Genomic DNA, 15,373 nt, shown 5'->3' with positions numbered 1-15,373 from the left:
TGCAAACCTTGGCATCTGCGTCTGAGCTGTTGAAAGGCGAAGTTGATTCCAGCCCTAGATGGACGGTTCTTTTTGGCAGATCTGAGGATACAGGAAACAAGATGATGAGATGTGTGTGAAACCTTCTAGAGCAACAGACAAGATGTCGAACAAGGCACTTGCGCTTACCTCGTATGGCCACAGGCCCAAAACTGTCACTTGCTGAACCGCATGTTGGCCCCTGGTACCCGGGGGCACACGTGCATGTCTGACCACAATCCGAGAGGGACCGCGTGCAAGTCCCGCCATTTCTGCAGTAGTGCGGCAGACAAAGGGAAGGGCAGCAGGATTTTCCATTTCCTGAAAAACAATATGTATTGCTAACATTTTACATTTTAATTATATCTCTGTTGAAAAAAACTATATATTTACCTCTGAGAACAGAACTATCCAGAAACACCGAGCAGCACAAAAGTAGCAGGATCATGGTACCAAGGGACATCGACATAAACAGAGGTGCAAACTTACTGTGCTTCTGCGCAAGTGTTGGTGCAAGGCAAAGAAGTGCATCACAACACAAAGCATCACAAACAAAACAATCACAGCATCAATCAAATGCCTGGCACAAAATGTTGACGTGGGCAAAACACTGAAAACGTTGTGTGAAGCGATGCATCATCTCTTTATTGATGTAGAAAAAGTGGGTTTAGTAGGGAGGTAACAGTGCAAAAACACTTTTTACAAGCCCCTTGTATAGAAAAACGTGACGTACCCGCGGCGCAAGAAGGTTGTAAATAAACCTATTGGAATTTACACAAATACAGACCCACTAAGCTGCGGTATGAGCGTGGAGAGGCGCACTCCCAAAGTGTATTTTCCAATAAGTAAGACTGACCAATTCCTATATGTAAGGAAATCCTTTACTTTAAACGCCATCAGACAACATGAGCTCCAGCAAACGTGTTTCGTTCATTAAGGAATGACCTTCTTCAGGGCATTGATGCATTGACACCGGATGGAGAGCGGCAGTGCTAGGTTCCCCTAATGCTGAAGAGTGTGAAGTAATAATGCTTTATATGGTTATCTACAAGGAAGCGTGTGAATCAGGCGGTGATGATGCGTCCTGTGACGGCCTCCTTCATAAGGGCCTGGATGCGTGAGCCTTATGTGTTGCACGTCATGAACGTTCTTTCCCGGGTCGCCAGTGTCGACAAGCTACAATACTGTAGTGTAATTGCATTTATATAATGTTTACTTCCCATGATGTGGCATTGAAATGCTTTGCCCTTTGCAGCATGCTGCTCCAGAACCCAAGGTTATTGGTTAGTGCAGTGGTTATTGGCTATTACTGGTCATGGGAAAATTCTGTGTATTCCAGCGTATTACCTGTGTAATGTCGGTGAAATGTCCCATTTTCGCGATTCATCGATTGCTGGTTCACGCCACGTTAATGTTTGTCCACGAGGCTGAACCTTGAGTGTAAGTTTTATGCTAGATTCTACTGGCTTTTCTGCGGGCTACAATCCTCTGCATATTGGAAAGCTGCAGAAGTGCAGGCAATGACATCATTGCATCCTTGAAATCCCACTGTAAATCAGATGCTGCGATGTGTATATTTAAAATTCTCGCAAAGCGGCGCTGTGGAATTTTGCGCAGAGCTGTGTTGCGTGAACTGAAAGTAATTCTGGACCAAACAAACGCTTCGTCTTGCTTAGCAATAACCACGCGGGAGTCCAAAGGACACAGTGGGGGAGGGAGTTGAAACACTAGGCACCAGCTGCAGGTTAGTGAAGGGTACCAAAATAATCTGGACATCTTCTGGTCCACACGGATCTTGGGGCAGGAAGCCACTTCCACAGGGAGCTGTGGATGTCAGACTGACCATTAGCTAAAAGAATTGAACTTTAAAATGAACTCTTCTGACTCCACATGTGGCTGGTTCAGTGGATGACCAGGCTGAACTACTAGCTTTTGCACCGTGATGACAAGATTTTAATACTGATTCATGAAGGGCCTCATTTACAGGGCCATGTGTGCTGCCAGATGTCACTGTTAGTGATGGTCCGGCGGCTTGCACACTGCAGGGCCATATCTACAGGGCCATGTAAAGGCACCCTACATGGCTTTTTTATGGCCTTGTAGATATGGACTGAGGTGACGCAGCTCAAGTCGCTGCTTTGCCTCACCCTGCGATAGGGAGGCCCGCCATGGGCATTATGGTGGGTGTTCCCACGTAGCACCCATGGTATTTGACACATTCCCAGATTTACTAGATTTTGTAAACACGGGTATGCGTCAAAAGCCATGCCTCCCTAGGGGAGGCATAAGGGAGGCGCAACAATGTGAAATACCTTTATTTAGGGTGTCCCTTTTTGCACATAAACAATCATCTCTTCAACACAGGCACCTTGTCAAGAGCGCCTGTATTGGCGCATGGTACACTCATAACGGAGGAACCAAGGGCAAGGCCAGAGAGGCCGAAGCACCCACACCCCTCCAAGGCAACAAAGCTTCCATCCAAAGCCAGGAGGAGAAGCTTAGAGGGCCCAAGGAAACGAGGGAAAAGAAGGAGAGCCCACCCAGATGGAAGGCAACAGGCCAGCCACAGTGGTGCCAACGGGCATAAGATTCCAGGATCAAGAATAAACAGCCCGGGCCCCAGGAAGACCTGGTGGGTGATGCCTGACAAGGGAGAGCACAGAATTGTCCCAGCCCTCAGGACAGGAGCAGGAAGGTGAGGAAATGCCTGGACACTGCACCATGAGGGAGAAGTGGGGGCGTCCGAAGACGAATCCACGCCACGACCACTGTGTGGAGCCGTAGAGTCTGCCGCCAGAGGCAGGACGTCAACACCATCCATCGGCGAGGGAGACGCCGGATAGGGATCCCCCAAGTCACACCGCGCCGGGGACCAGAGTGGAGCCGGAGCCAAAGTGGTCAAGGGGCAGCACCGGAACGACGCCAACTTGACCTCCGCCGAGGCAGCCGCCTTTGTGGAGGAACGAGAGGGACCGGGGGAGTGACATGAAGTCCGCCGCCAGCCTCGGCCCAGGATGTGACAGAGGTGGTCTGGCAACCCATGCGGTGGCGCCAGGGACGATTCAACCTCCGACTCGCCCTCGGACGAGGCAGTCGCCTGCGGGGAGAGACAAGTGGGGCCCGGAGGGGGACGGGGGGTCCCCGCCCAACCTCGACCCAGAGTGGGACGAGGAGGGCCCACCGACCCCTGTGGCACCGCCCGAACCAGCTGGTGCCGGCGCTGTGGCGGCATCAGCTCAGCCGTGGAGAAAGCCTTTGCCTGCCCAGAGTCGCATCCTGAGCCCCGGCGACCTACCGCAACACCACAGGGACTCTCGTGGGAGTATGCGGCGAGGCAGAGGCGCCATGGTCCGAAGGAGGGACCCCTGAGGAGCCGCACCCCAACAGCACCACATCCTCCAAGCCTGGATCCAAACCAGTTGGCGCCTGGGCCGGTGGCAGCGGCACGGATGGCCCCACACAAGGCAAGGATCCCCTGACCCCCCAGGAGGGGAAGGAGGAGGAGACGCCAGCCGCGTATGTCTCCATCTGGACTCTCGATGCCCCCTCACCGGGAAACGGTAGATAGGAGGATGACACCTGGGGCCACATCACCCGCAGAGAGCCCAGGCCCCAGCAGGTCGAACACCAGCCCCCGGGGACAAACTGCGACACTTACCCACCAGGGAGCGACGCTCTCACGACATCAGAGAGGGGAGAGGACGACGACAACGGCAGCTTCTGAAGCTGTCTGTCGAGGAAGATCGAGGGAATGAAGCTGACCTTAAGAGTCGCTCTGAGAATAGTTTCATCCGGCGCGCCTGCCGCGATTTTGCCTTCAACTGTTGGCACGCCTCACAATCAGTGGTGCCGTGATCTTCCTCTAAACACCACATACAAATTAAGTATGGGCGAATTTTGCAGATTTGCAGTCCGCAAATTCGCACAAAATCTCAAAAAATTCTGCGAGTTCGTGAAAAAATTTGTGGACTTGCGAATTTGCACAAATAGACTGTTTCTAGCTCATTGGGTAAATGAATAATGCTTTTCCTACACTACAGCTGCATAAAGTGCCAGAAGAGTTGTCTCCAGTCACCAGTGACCAGGTGTGTGTAACTTTGCAATCGCGTCCAGTGGTGTCACTGGGGTTGGTTTCACCCAGTGCTGATAACTCAAATCACGAACGCTGCAGCCTGATCTGACGTAACCACCTGTGACCGATTGCCTGGTATTCAGCACAGAATGAGCACGTTTCTGTTCCAACCTTACAGGGACACAGACGCGACAGAACAGTGACAGGCGAGTCCCACTCTGACAATATCAAGAAATAAATTCTAATTATTACAATAAATGTTAGTTTTATCGAAAAGATCTGCACTTTTCTCTTTCATGTGAGCCTGTCTCTAAATCTGGTCTAGCAGCAGACACTGGACGGGTAATCGTTGAGCAGTCCCGGCGTCTCTCTAGCCACACGTGTGATCCAAGTCATAAAACTAGTAACATGCAGTGCCTCACTATTCTGCTTTAAAACCCTCCGTGAGTTCAGCGCTCCTTGTAATGTCTAGGCTACATACAAGATGCATTGGGGCACATAGGGCCTCAGCCTTTCATTCAAGGTAGGTAAAAGGAGTACAGCGGATTTTGGAGCTAACACAACGATCCGATGTAAAGGGGTGGGAGCGTTCTTATAATTTCGTCGTCCTCCTCTTGTGAACAGCTTGCAGAGGGTCCCCGAGGGCGACATGGGCTTGGCCCCAGTTATAAGGTCGCAGCCTGCAGAATAATGGTGTTAGAGGGTTCCGGCGTGACCCCCGCCTCACTGTAATCCATCGCCGTTCTTGTGGCCCCTCCGGATAAACGCATCTATCTTGGCTCCCCTGCTGCGTCACCCCCGGTAAGGGAACGTTCCCAATAGGCAAAGGTCCCTTATCCAGAAGACTTCTGAAGATGGAACATTCCACCTAAAAGACTCCTAATCCAAAGTCCAATGGGCCCCTTCAGTGCTCTCTGTAAAATGAACGCCCCCATATCATAATACGGTTCTAAAGTCCAATTTCTAACACCCCCTCCCAAATCGTTATAATAGAACCCTCCACGCAATGAACCCCTGTTGTGAAGGGCTGGTGAAACTCAATGACTTTCTACATATTGTGTCCTGGGTCCTTCCTCAGAAATGGAATAGATTCGCGGAGAAGGGCGCCGGGGTCCCTTGAGTGAGCTGTCCATCATAGAGGGTAAAGGGCGGGAAGACCGCTAGTGTGTGGGGTGGGGCCACACGGGCAGGGCTTCTAGGTGAGTTCACATGCCTATTCTGCTTATAAAAGGTCAGAGAGCAGCAGAGCAGCAGATGAGGACGGAGAAAGTATCTCCTGGTCACAGGAACTGCACAGGGATTGCGGATTGCGCTCGTGCAAAGGCCTCCATCAAGCATCACAGCTAATTTTTGACGGTAGATATGGGGAGAAAGCACACCTGCCCAGCCTCGACGAAGCTCACGATTTTTTGGGCTGATTAATGTATTACTGAATTTGAACTTCAACTCGGGCACCTGCTTTATTTATATCTGTAAGTGCTTCCTGTTGAGGTTTAATTTTGTGACAGGAGAATTGTGCCAGAATGAATCCTGCCCTGCATATTTCCCCAAGAAGAGGCCACCGATTTGTGCGATACCTCTACTCAACTGAAGTACTTTCTACTGGCTAATCAGTGAGTGCTACCTCGTTGGGTAAATGTATAGTGCTTTTCCTACACTGCAACTGCACATTTTTTCTGGAACGAGGACGCGAGAAGGAAGGCTCCACTAGAAGAGATAACCATCTGTGCCTAAATCGGCACATGACAGCGACACTGCTATTGTTACATTGATTTTTTTGACCCAAGAAGTAAGGATACCCGTGATATAGAAGGGAAAAAATTTCAAATAACAAATTCTACTAAACAAGCTAGTTGGTGACCGCATGGTCCAGGAGACATTCGCCTTTCCAGGATTGGAAATCAGCGAGGACTCCTCGTTTGGAGAAATTACGTTTCAGTTTCAAGATACAAAAATAAGCCCTGAAGAAGCCCGTGTTGGGCGAAACGCGTAGGCTGTGGATTATATGAATCACAATAAAATCATTTGAAAGCTACGCCATTTGTTTGGAGATTCATCACTCCTGTCATCTATTTATGTTTTATGTACGGCATTTGAAGCTAAAATTTACATTGTACACGTTGCCTCTCCACATATGTGTAAAAAAGTTTTGAAGTATAGTTAAGACCAACATAGGTGGCTGGTTTTATGAGGTGGGCAATAGTGCGTATTGTGGCTGGAACCAAGGAACGTTTTTTTAAAACTGCAAGCTAGTGCGGCAATAATCCCTGCCACCAGGTTCTGTGTTGTAGCTGCGTAAAGGGCCAGAAGATTTGCCTCCAGTGACCGTGTGTGCCTGTAACTTGTGAGCTGGCCATCAACAACAAAAAAATAATCTGCCCGTGAGCCGATATGTGAATTTTTCGGTAATTTCACAAGATTCACGGATCGCAAAGTTGCCAAAAATCCGCAAATTTCACGAGCGGAGCGGATTTTTGGCCCATACTTAATACAAATGAGGTGAGGGTCTGTCGCCGACATAAGACGCCCACATAACGTGCAAGTCTTTAAGCCCAAAGGCATTTGCACACTGTTCCACCAAAAATAGTCACAATGAGGAAGGAAAAAGGGCCCAAAATAGGCCCGTGCAAAGACCGGATCTGCGTTGCACGCGGAAAAGGAAAAAAATGACGTAGGCGCGACGGGGTGTGGCTTATGGGACCTTGCTGGCGTCACGTACGCGGACAACTCTTGGGTGGAGTCGCATGGTGTCGCCCCGTCCCCAGCACGCAGGGATTCTGTGGCAAAAAGTTTCCGGATTCAGTCTCACGCCTGGGAATAATTCTATGTGAAGGAATCAGCGGCTAGTAGTCTCTATCAGATATTGTTGTTCTCAATATTCTGACATAAAAACTCAACCGCTTTATGTCACATTTAACCACAGATTGTGGACAACAAGGGTGGATTTCATGTGGCCAAGAACTGATGTGTTGCAAATGTAGCTGTCACTAATAATCCTTACCGATAGATCCCTCTTGAGATATGAAAGGCCCTTCAAGATTATTTGTGCTAGATTAAGTGGACTATAACTAGGGCAAAAACAACATTTTAATCATTCTTTGCTGTGGCTCATTTTTTTTATTGAGGTTGATAAGCTCTGTTTGACAAAAAGGATAAGTTGATGAAGATATCACGTTGTGTTTGTTATGCGCCAACATTGAAAAGTCGCTGAAGCTGGTTTTACCCAAAGAACAGTTTTGTGTTACCACCATACATACATTAACTCTTCTGGGTCCAGCTCAGAGCCCAGACAATCCTCAAAATCCTCTGTCAGACATGCTCATAAGGTATCCCCTGCAGATCCTGAAATGGGACACACATCTGGGGCCTCATTTATGAAAAGTGACGCATCGCTGCGTGAAAACAGCAATGCGTCACTTTTCACTGCGACCTCCTTGCGACCCCAATGATGCGTCATATTTACAGTATGACGCATCATGGCGCAAGGAGTTACAGATACGTCAGTATTTCTGACGTATCTGTAGGCGCAAAAGTGACGCATTGCTGGAGTGTGTCACAAAAGTGACGCAACTCCAGCAATGTGTCCTTTCACATGGGGCAAGCCCCATGTGAAAGGGCCTGCGTCAGTCTTACGCCTGCTGTGAGGCAGGCGTAAGAAATGGACGCATTTGTGTCCTAGAAGTGACGCAGTGAAATCTCATAGATTTCACTGAGTCACTTCTATGACCCTTCCTTGCGTCAATACGCCCCCTTGCATACATTATACCTGTCGCAGGTATATTGTGGCGCAGGGGTTTACAAAGTGACGCATCTACCTAGATGCGTCACTTTGTAAATATGGTGCAACAAGGCACATTTTTTACGCTGCTGGTGCGTCACAAAAAGTGACGCACCGGCGGCGTAAAAGTGACGCACGGCCTCATAAATGAGGCCCCAGGTGTTTTTTTTGTGCTCCTGATGGATCCCCTTTAATCATTGTCTGTTCTGGACATGTAGTTTGAATTTTCCAATGAAGCAAGTAGGATATTGGGATTCAAACAATTGTGTGTTGTTGAGTGTGTTTGGCTGTAAGCTCTTGGATCGGGGGATTATTCCCCCCATTTCAGAGTAGCGTGACAAATATTCAAAAAAGCGCTGGATGTGGTGTTGCCCCTAGAGCTTCTATGTAAATATTTTGGAGCAAGGCATGCAAATTGAGCCTTCTGTGTGTGACTACAGGAGCCTACTCATCATTGTTAATGTACCTTAAATCTCAGACAAGCTGTTTTGTGTTGATTTGTTAAAATATAGGTGCTGCTCTTAATTAATTTTAAAGTGTATGGGGTTTGGGTTCTTCTTGCTTCTTTTAAAGACTGACCCATTGTTGCTCAAAATACAAAGTTTAGGTTTGAACATGCTTCAGTTCTGCTTGGACACAAACTCAGAAGTAGACATTCCATAACCATGATTCATTTATTTGATCAGACCTACAGGAGCTGATAATAAACCTCAATGTACAAATGTAGATGGGATAGCACACAAAGAAACACGGGATTTACCTTGGAATCCAGCGTTACATGTGCACGTGTAACTTCCAACGGTGTTAGTGCAGGTTGCATCTTGATGGCATTGATTATTCAGACACTCATCTTTATCAGCACAGTATGTCCCATTACCTATCAAAGACCAAGAAGACATTCAGTTGACTTCATTTTCATCAGACACAGCATATAATCTGTGAGGTGACACAGCGATGACAAGTGTATAACCTGGAATGGACAAAATATAGAGTTTCCTTTTGATGACCACAAGCAAATATCACGGGGAATGATTAGACAGACAGGAAATTCTCTGGCACCAGCAGAACTGCACGTGCACATCATCAGAACATGGGTCACAGAAGTAAACTATTCAACAGTGAGGTACATAAATCTCCCTCGTATGAAGGCCGGCCATCTCTACTATCTCTACTGCTCTCCACCGAAAACACTAGACCTGAGCATCCTACATCTTTTATGCACATGCAACAGTTTTTGAGCAAATGGTTTCAGACAAAGTATAGCAGTAGAAAATGTGGCACACCTGTGTTTGCATTCTATACCAATAGTATATAATTTACTAGCTTACCCGTAGCGCGTTGCTGCGATCTCAGAAGAAAGGAAATTTAAGGAAACTTGTTATGATAACATTCAATTTACATTGTGTTCTTTTTATTGAAACTTATTCATTTTAATATGGAAAACATTTCAAAGTGTTGTTTTAATTCTGTTTTTTTATTCGAGTGCTTGTGGATACATGATATTTTTTGTTTTTCCGTCTGATGCGTAGACGAATAAATCAGAAGGTTTTCCGACGCGTGAGCTGCCCACATACAGTTGTCCATGTGAGAAGCACGGATTCTCCAAATCTAGTCCACAGCGATTGTCCTTGTGCTTTGTTGATGGTCATTGCAAAAGCGAGTCGCACCGGAAAGTGTAAACGTTCAGTATTGGAAAGATTATAAGGGCCCAGGGGGGCCGATATTTAACAATTGTTTTTTTTGCCAGAAACCTTCGCAGGAGTGTACTCAACAACTTTTAACAATGTATTTATTTATTTATTTATTTTTTGCCAGAAACCTACGCGGGAGTGTACTCAACAACTTCCCAAAGTTTCATGCCGATCGGATGAACGGTGTAGTAATGCATAAAGGAAAAACGGACATACTTTGGTTTTTATATATATATATATATATATATATATATATATATATATATATATAGATATAAATGCAACAGCTTTAGTTGCCATTGGATGCTGCTTGCAGGCACTCCTGAAACCTTTCAAGAACACTTATTAACACCACCGTATGTTTAGCTGAGATGGTGGTAATGGCCATTATGAGGTTCAGACCAGGTGTCCAGACCAGGAATCTTTACCTTTTGAGTCATGTCACAACTAGGAAAATGTTAAAGATCAACAAATGTGCTTTACATACAGTAGAGATGAGGGCATTGTTTCATTACAATAGTTATGGCAAATGCCGTATTCCACATAGTAGTCTTCATAAACGTAGCCGTTTCAAACTATTAAGAAGTAAGAGCCTCACTCTAATCAGGGTGTCTACCCTCGTTTTGGCAACTCCAGCTGTATCTGTGGATACCCTTCTGCTACTACACAAGGGCAAATTCCCTCCATTATGTAATGTGCCACACGTATTACCATACAATGTGCTTTAGGATGCCCACTGAAAGATTCAGGAGTCTAATCTGGCCACTTGTATGTTTTGCCAAATGAAGGGGCCAACTTGGCAACTGTTATCCTTCAATCCCTCTATTGGAGGTATCACCGCTGTTGGTTTAAGAGACTCCAAATGTAGTTGAGGTATCTCCCATGGTATGGGAGGAAAAATTACTTACCTATGGTACAGAACTTTCTAGTGGATACTCTATCTACCTGCAGATTTCTCCCCTGTAGAACAAGCCCAGATGTCAGACTGGATCTGGAAACTTTAGAGCTCTCACATCACCAGTAGGGGTTCTAGCTTCAGCTGAAGCCGGAAGAGACGTCAGATGACAACCACAAAGCCACAGAGCACCAACCTGGGCGCAATGTCAGTTTCAATCCATTTTTTCCAAGCCTTCGAGATAAGTGGATGGACTGACATTGACAGATTAGTGCAGTGTCAAAAGATACAATGTGATCTTTTTAACTTTCTCTATAACGCATCGACCAAAAGGGGAGGTGGGCAGGTCTGTGAAGAATCTGCAGTTAGACAAAGTATCCACCAGAGAGATCTCTACTGCATGTAAATAACTTTTCTTCTGATGGATACTTCTACCTGCAGATTCCTAATCCGTGGAACAGATTTCAGAGCAATATCCCAACCCTGGAGAAGGGTTGATGGTTGGGTTAGTAGACAAAGAAATCAAACAGGATGGACCTGGCAAAGTGCACGTCTATAGAATCCAGGCCACAATGCCTGCTGAAAGTGTGCAGGGATGCCCACATGGCATCCTTGCTGACCTTGGTGATGGGGAAGCCTATTACAAGAGCAGAATTTGTAGACTTGGCTCTCGTGGAAGGATGCCTTGTGGATGGTCTTTTTGGCCAAAGCATTAAAGTTTTGATGCAAAGGATGACGCATCTTCAAAGAGTTCATTTCTGCACCGCTTTACCCATAGTACTTCAGTATCCGACTAGCAGTTGGTCATCCAAATGTATGTCCTTGGTGTGGTACAAAAAGAAGTTGATCGCCCACCTAGGATCCTATTGATGCAATCGCTCCTCCTCCTTCGAGGGATGCGGCAGGGGGTAAGAGGCAGGGAGAGTGATGGTCTGACCCACGTGGAAAGAAGTCACCACTTCTGACAGGAAGCAGCCCTGGATCCGTTACCAATTTTTGGGGATAGTAAGAGGTTAAAGGACAGGAACTGAGGACTTGGAATTCACACAATCTTCTGGCAGAGGTGACAGCCACTAAAAACTCTGGGGCAGATTTATGATGACTGGCGCATCCCCAGGGATGCGCCAGTCATATTGCGCCGCTGCTCCGCCACCCATGGTGCGCCGCATTTACAATGCGGCGTACCATGGGGCAAAAACGGCACAGATGCGTGACGCATCTGTGCCGTAAAGGCAGCGCATTGCTGGAGTTGCGTCGCAAGCGCAACGCAGCTCCAGCAAGGCTCGGGGGTGCCCCATCTCCACAATGCTGTGTCAAGTCCTACGCCTGCTTCAAGCAGGCGCAGGGTTTTGACGCAGCATTGGCCTGAAAGTGACTGAGTGAAATCTCATAGATTTCACTCAGCCACTTTTGCGAGGCGCACCTGCCCCGGAACGCCCACCCTGCGCCAGAACGCCCACAAGGGGCGCAGGGCTTTACAACGTGACGCATCTGCCTAGATGCGTCACGTTGTAAATGGGTCGTAGGGATGCGCCACGTTTACGCCGCAGTTGCGTGACGCAAACGTGGCGCATTCCCATCATAAATCTGCCCCACAGTTCAGAGAGTCAAAGGCTTCGAAGGACACTATGTACAGCCTCAAACAGAGCCCCTATAGGAACAATGTAGACTAAATTAAGGTCAACAGCAAAACACACAAGATGATGGACGGAATGTTGCACAATGGCAAAACATTCACCCCAGTCACAGATCTGGGTCGAATCCATCATTATTTTGCTCACCAAGCCACCCCAGTTAAGATATAGCCATATGCCAACCAGTCTTGACCCTGTGCCTCATGGGAACAGTCCAGACCGAACTGCCAAGCCATGTCTTCCCTGGACCGGAATCAAGCATCCTAGGACCGGTTTTTGGCTATCAGCCGTCTTCAGCCAGGATAGCTTGACTCCAGTGACTAAATTAAGGTCCCAAGGGTGCACAACAATGGGAATTGGAGGATACACATTGGTCAACCCTTTCTGAATCATATGACAATGGGGGATTTGAAAAGGTGCTGTCCGATAAAAAGAGGAATGCAGACATGGCTTGGAAGTACCCCTTGATAGTACCAAAGCACTCAAAAACCTCTGATATATAATATAAGTTTTGAAAAATTAGTGAAGATTTGTTAAATGGCCCCACAGTTATTGGTAAAACAAAGAATGCTTTCACTGTTGTGTATTTTTAGTTAGGAAATTTGGTATGGTGTTTCTATTTTCGGAAAAGAAATAAATTAATGTGTTGACCGGAAACTGTCAAAATAATAAAAAATTTAAAAAAAGGTAGTGACAGAGCTGGTGAACCATAGGCACCCACAAATTATTCCTAAATGTAACTGAACAGTACTTGTAATATCACAGTAGCAGCAGTCAGGCCATGACAATGACCTACCCCAGATAGGATTACGAGGTGATTCTGACTAGGAAGTGTCAAAGCCACTTTCAAATAACACGTATTTCTTCACATTCTTGTGATTGAAACACCGCCATTACAAACACCATTTTTAAAAAATCCTATTAACTCGTATACAGTACTGAACTTTATTTATGTAAAAATTTGCTGTAAAACTTTGAATGCTGTTCCGCTACTTCCTCTGGAGAATGTGACAAAGTTGCAAAATTATAATATGTAATGGGCATTGGTTGCTTAGGCAAGATGCTATACATTAAGTGTGATCTAATGTTCATAGGTGAGAGTGACAAGCTGCAGTTAAACTCCATGCAGCTCATTTATGAGCCCTTGCGTCACTTTTACGCCGCTGGTGCGTCACTTTTTGTGACGCATCGGCGGTGTAAAAACATGCCTCCTGTTGAGCACTATTTACATAGTGACGCATCTAAGCCGATGCGTCACTTTGTAAACCCCTGCGCTACATTAGACCTGTGTCAGGTATAATGTATGCAGGGGGGGCGTTCCCCCGCAAAAAGCCTCGTAAAAGTGACGCAGTGAAATCTATAAGATTTCACTGCGCCACTTCTAGGACACAAATGCGTCATTTTCTTACGCCTGCCTCACAGCAGGTGTAAGACTGACGCAGGCCCTTTCACATGGGGCTTGCCCCATGTGAAAGGACGCATTGCTGGAGTTGCGTCACTTTTGTGCATTTGCGTCCTAGAAGTGGCGCAGTGAAATCTGGTAGATTTCACTGCGTCACTTCTATGACCCTTTCTTGCGTGGGAACACCCCCCCTGCATACATTATACCTGGCTCAGGTATAATGTAGCGCAGGGGTTTACAAAGTGACGCATCTACCTACATGCGTCACTTTGTAAATGTGACAACGGTCATTACCGGTCATTTCGGCTGTTACCGACCGGTAATGACCTTCCTACATCCGGCCCTCAGTTCACTATCGGCATTGTTGCCAGGATGGCGAGATGAATCCATATTTCTAAATTCATGCTTGAAAACTATCATTAAAAAATACTTCTCAATATACTGATATGATATGATGTACCTAGGTGAAATGGTTGTGCTTGTTAATGACATACATCTTTCGAATTTTGAAGAGAATTTATCATGTTTGTACACCTTTGCTTCAAGATGTCTTTAAAAATGAAGGTGTTCCTTAAGTTAAGCGGTGAGAGCTCCTTAGCTACTTCCTTTCCTTTATAACAATTAACCTTTAAATAAATACTTGCTTGTTTATTTAACATCTTTTTAGTGATAGCGCTGAGTCGACCAAACAGCAGCCTAGTGCTGCTGTAGGGCAGGTGGCTGCTTTCAAAGGTTAAGAAGGCCACATGCGGCACAGGCCATACTCTGAGAATTAACGCCTTAACTGCGGCCGTTACTTTGGCGCAGTGCGGGCGTTCTAAAAGGTGGGCGGGGCTCCGTCGGCGACAGCACTAGGGAGGTAGTGCTCCAGCAGCACGGAACGGGTTAATGATAGATAGGATTTTACATCAAAACCATGGGTGGTTCAAGAGAACGCCCATGCACCACCACAGAATGCCCGCTTGATGCTCGGTAACCCATAGTTTTGAGCTGGAACCTAAATCCAACAAACATTTTGCTCAGGTTTGCATCACTTTTGGTGTTCAAGCCCAATGCAAAAGGTTTGTACATCTGGCTCACAGGCTACAGTGCACAGACATTTGTTCTGTACAGTCAATGGTCTCCATACTGGGCCGCAGTCACATTCCACTGAGGAGCTGTTCCACAACTTTAAGGCACTCCAACTGATGTTGAAGGAATGATTCCCAAACTTTGTGACAAGCATTCCCAGGTTTCAGTATCCAGTCGCAATGCAGCACACTGTGCAATGAAGCGGTAAAAATGTGGTATCCTTCAGACTATCAGTGTTAAAGCAGTGGGAGGCAGATCTGATAATAAGAAGGTAGTAGATTTGATTGACTTATTGTCTCTTGGTTTCAGCTGAATAAATCATAGAAGGTTAGGTTAGCCAGCAATGCTCATGGGGATCTCCCATGAAGGGTGAGTGCCAGTTTTGCGTGTCTGCATTGAATTCATTAAACCCGATATATCTCTGGTTTATCGCCTCCTTCTGTTTCTGAGTTGTGCTGTCTAAAATAAAGTACAAACTCAGCTAATTGAAACCTTGGGTTCAATGAATTCCCTTCACACGCGGTAGGCGCATAAAATCAGGCGCTCAGCTCTGCACCTGCAAAGCCCATCATGATAGGCCAGATATCGTCAAAGTCCCCATATAGACGTGATACCACCCAAGCAAACAAGGATCAATCTGGAATTACATGTGAATCCAGAGTTTCCGGCACACGTATAACTTCCAAAGGTGTTGGTGCAGGTCGCGCGAATATTGCGTGGCTTATGACTGCACTCATTGATATCAGCACAGAATGTCCCATTACCTAAGAAGAACAAGAAACCATGCAAATCATTAAATGCTCATCACACAT

The 15,373-nt window shown here is 46.5% G+C and overlaps 1 protein-coding gene across 1 annotated transcript in view; it reads right to left on the bottom strand.

The window, feature by feature from the left end:
* LOC144792796 (uncharacterized) overlaps window positions 1-15,373 on the bottom strand; it is an 844,113-nt gene that overhangs the window by 108,344 nt on the left and 720,396 nt on the right. The window contains exons 68-70 of the mRNA XM_078667999.1: window positions 8,629-8,745; window positions 169-339; window positions 8-81 (exon numbers count right to left, since the gene is read on the bottom strand). Of these exons, the coding sequence (XP_078524125.1) occupies window positions 8-81; window positions 169-339; window positions 8,629-8,745 (362 nt within the window). The remainder of the gene's footprint in view (window positions 1-7; window positions 82-168; window positions 340-8,628; window positions 8,746-15,373) is intronic.

This window comes from Lissotriton helveticus, chromosome 11 (assembly GCF_964261635.1).
Source record: "Lissotriton helveticus chromosome 11, aLisHel1.1, whole genome shotgun sequence".
In the NCBI taxonomy this organism is placed as follows: domain Eukaryota; kingdom Metazoa; phylum Chordata; class Amphibia; order Caudata; family Salamandridae; genus Lissotriton; species Lissotriton helveticus.
This window is presented reverse-complemented; position numbering and strand designations above follow the sequence as displayed.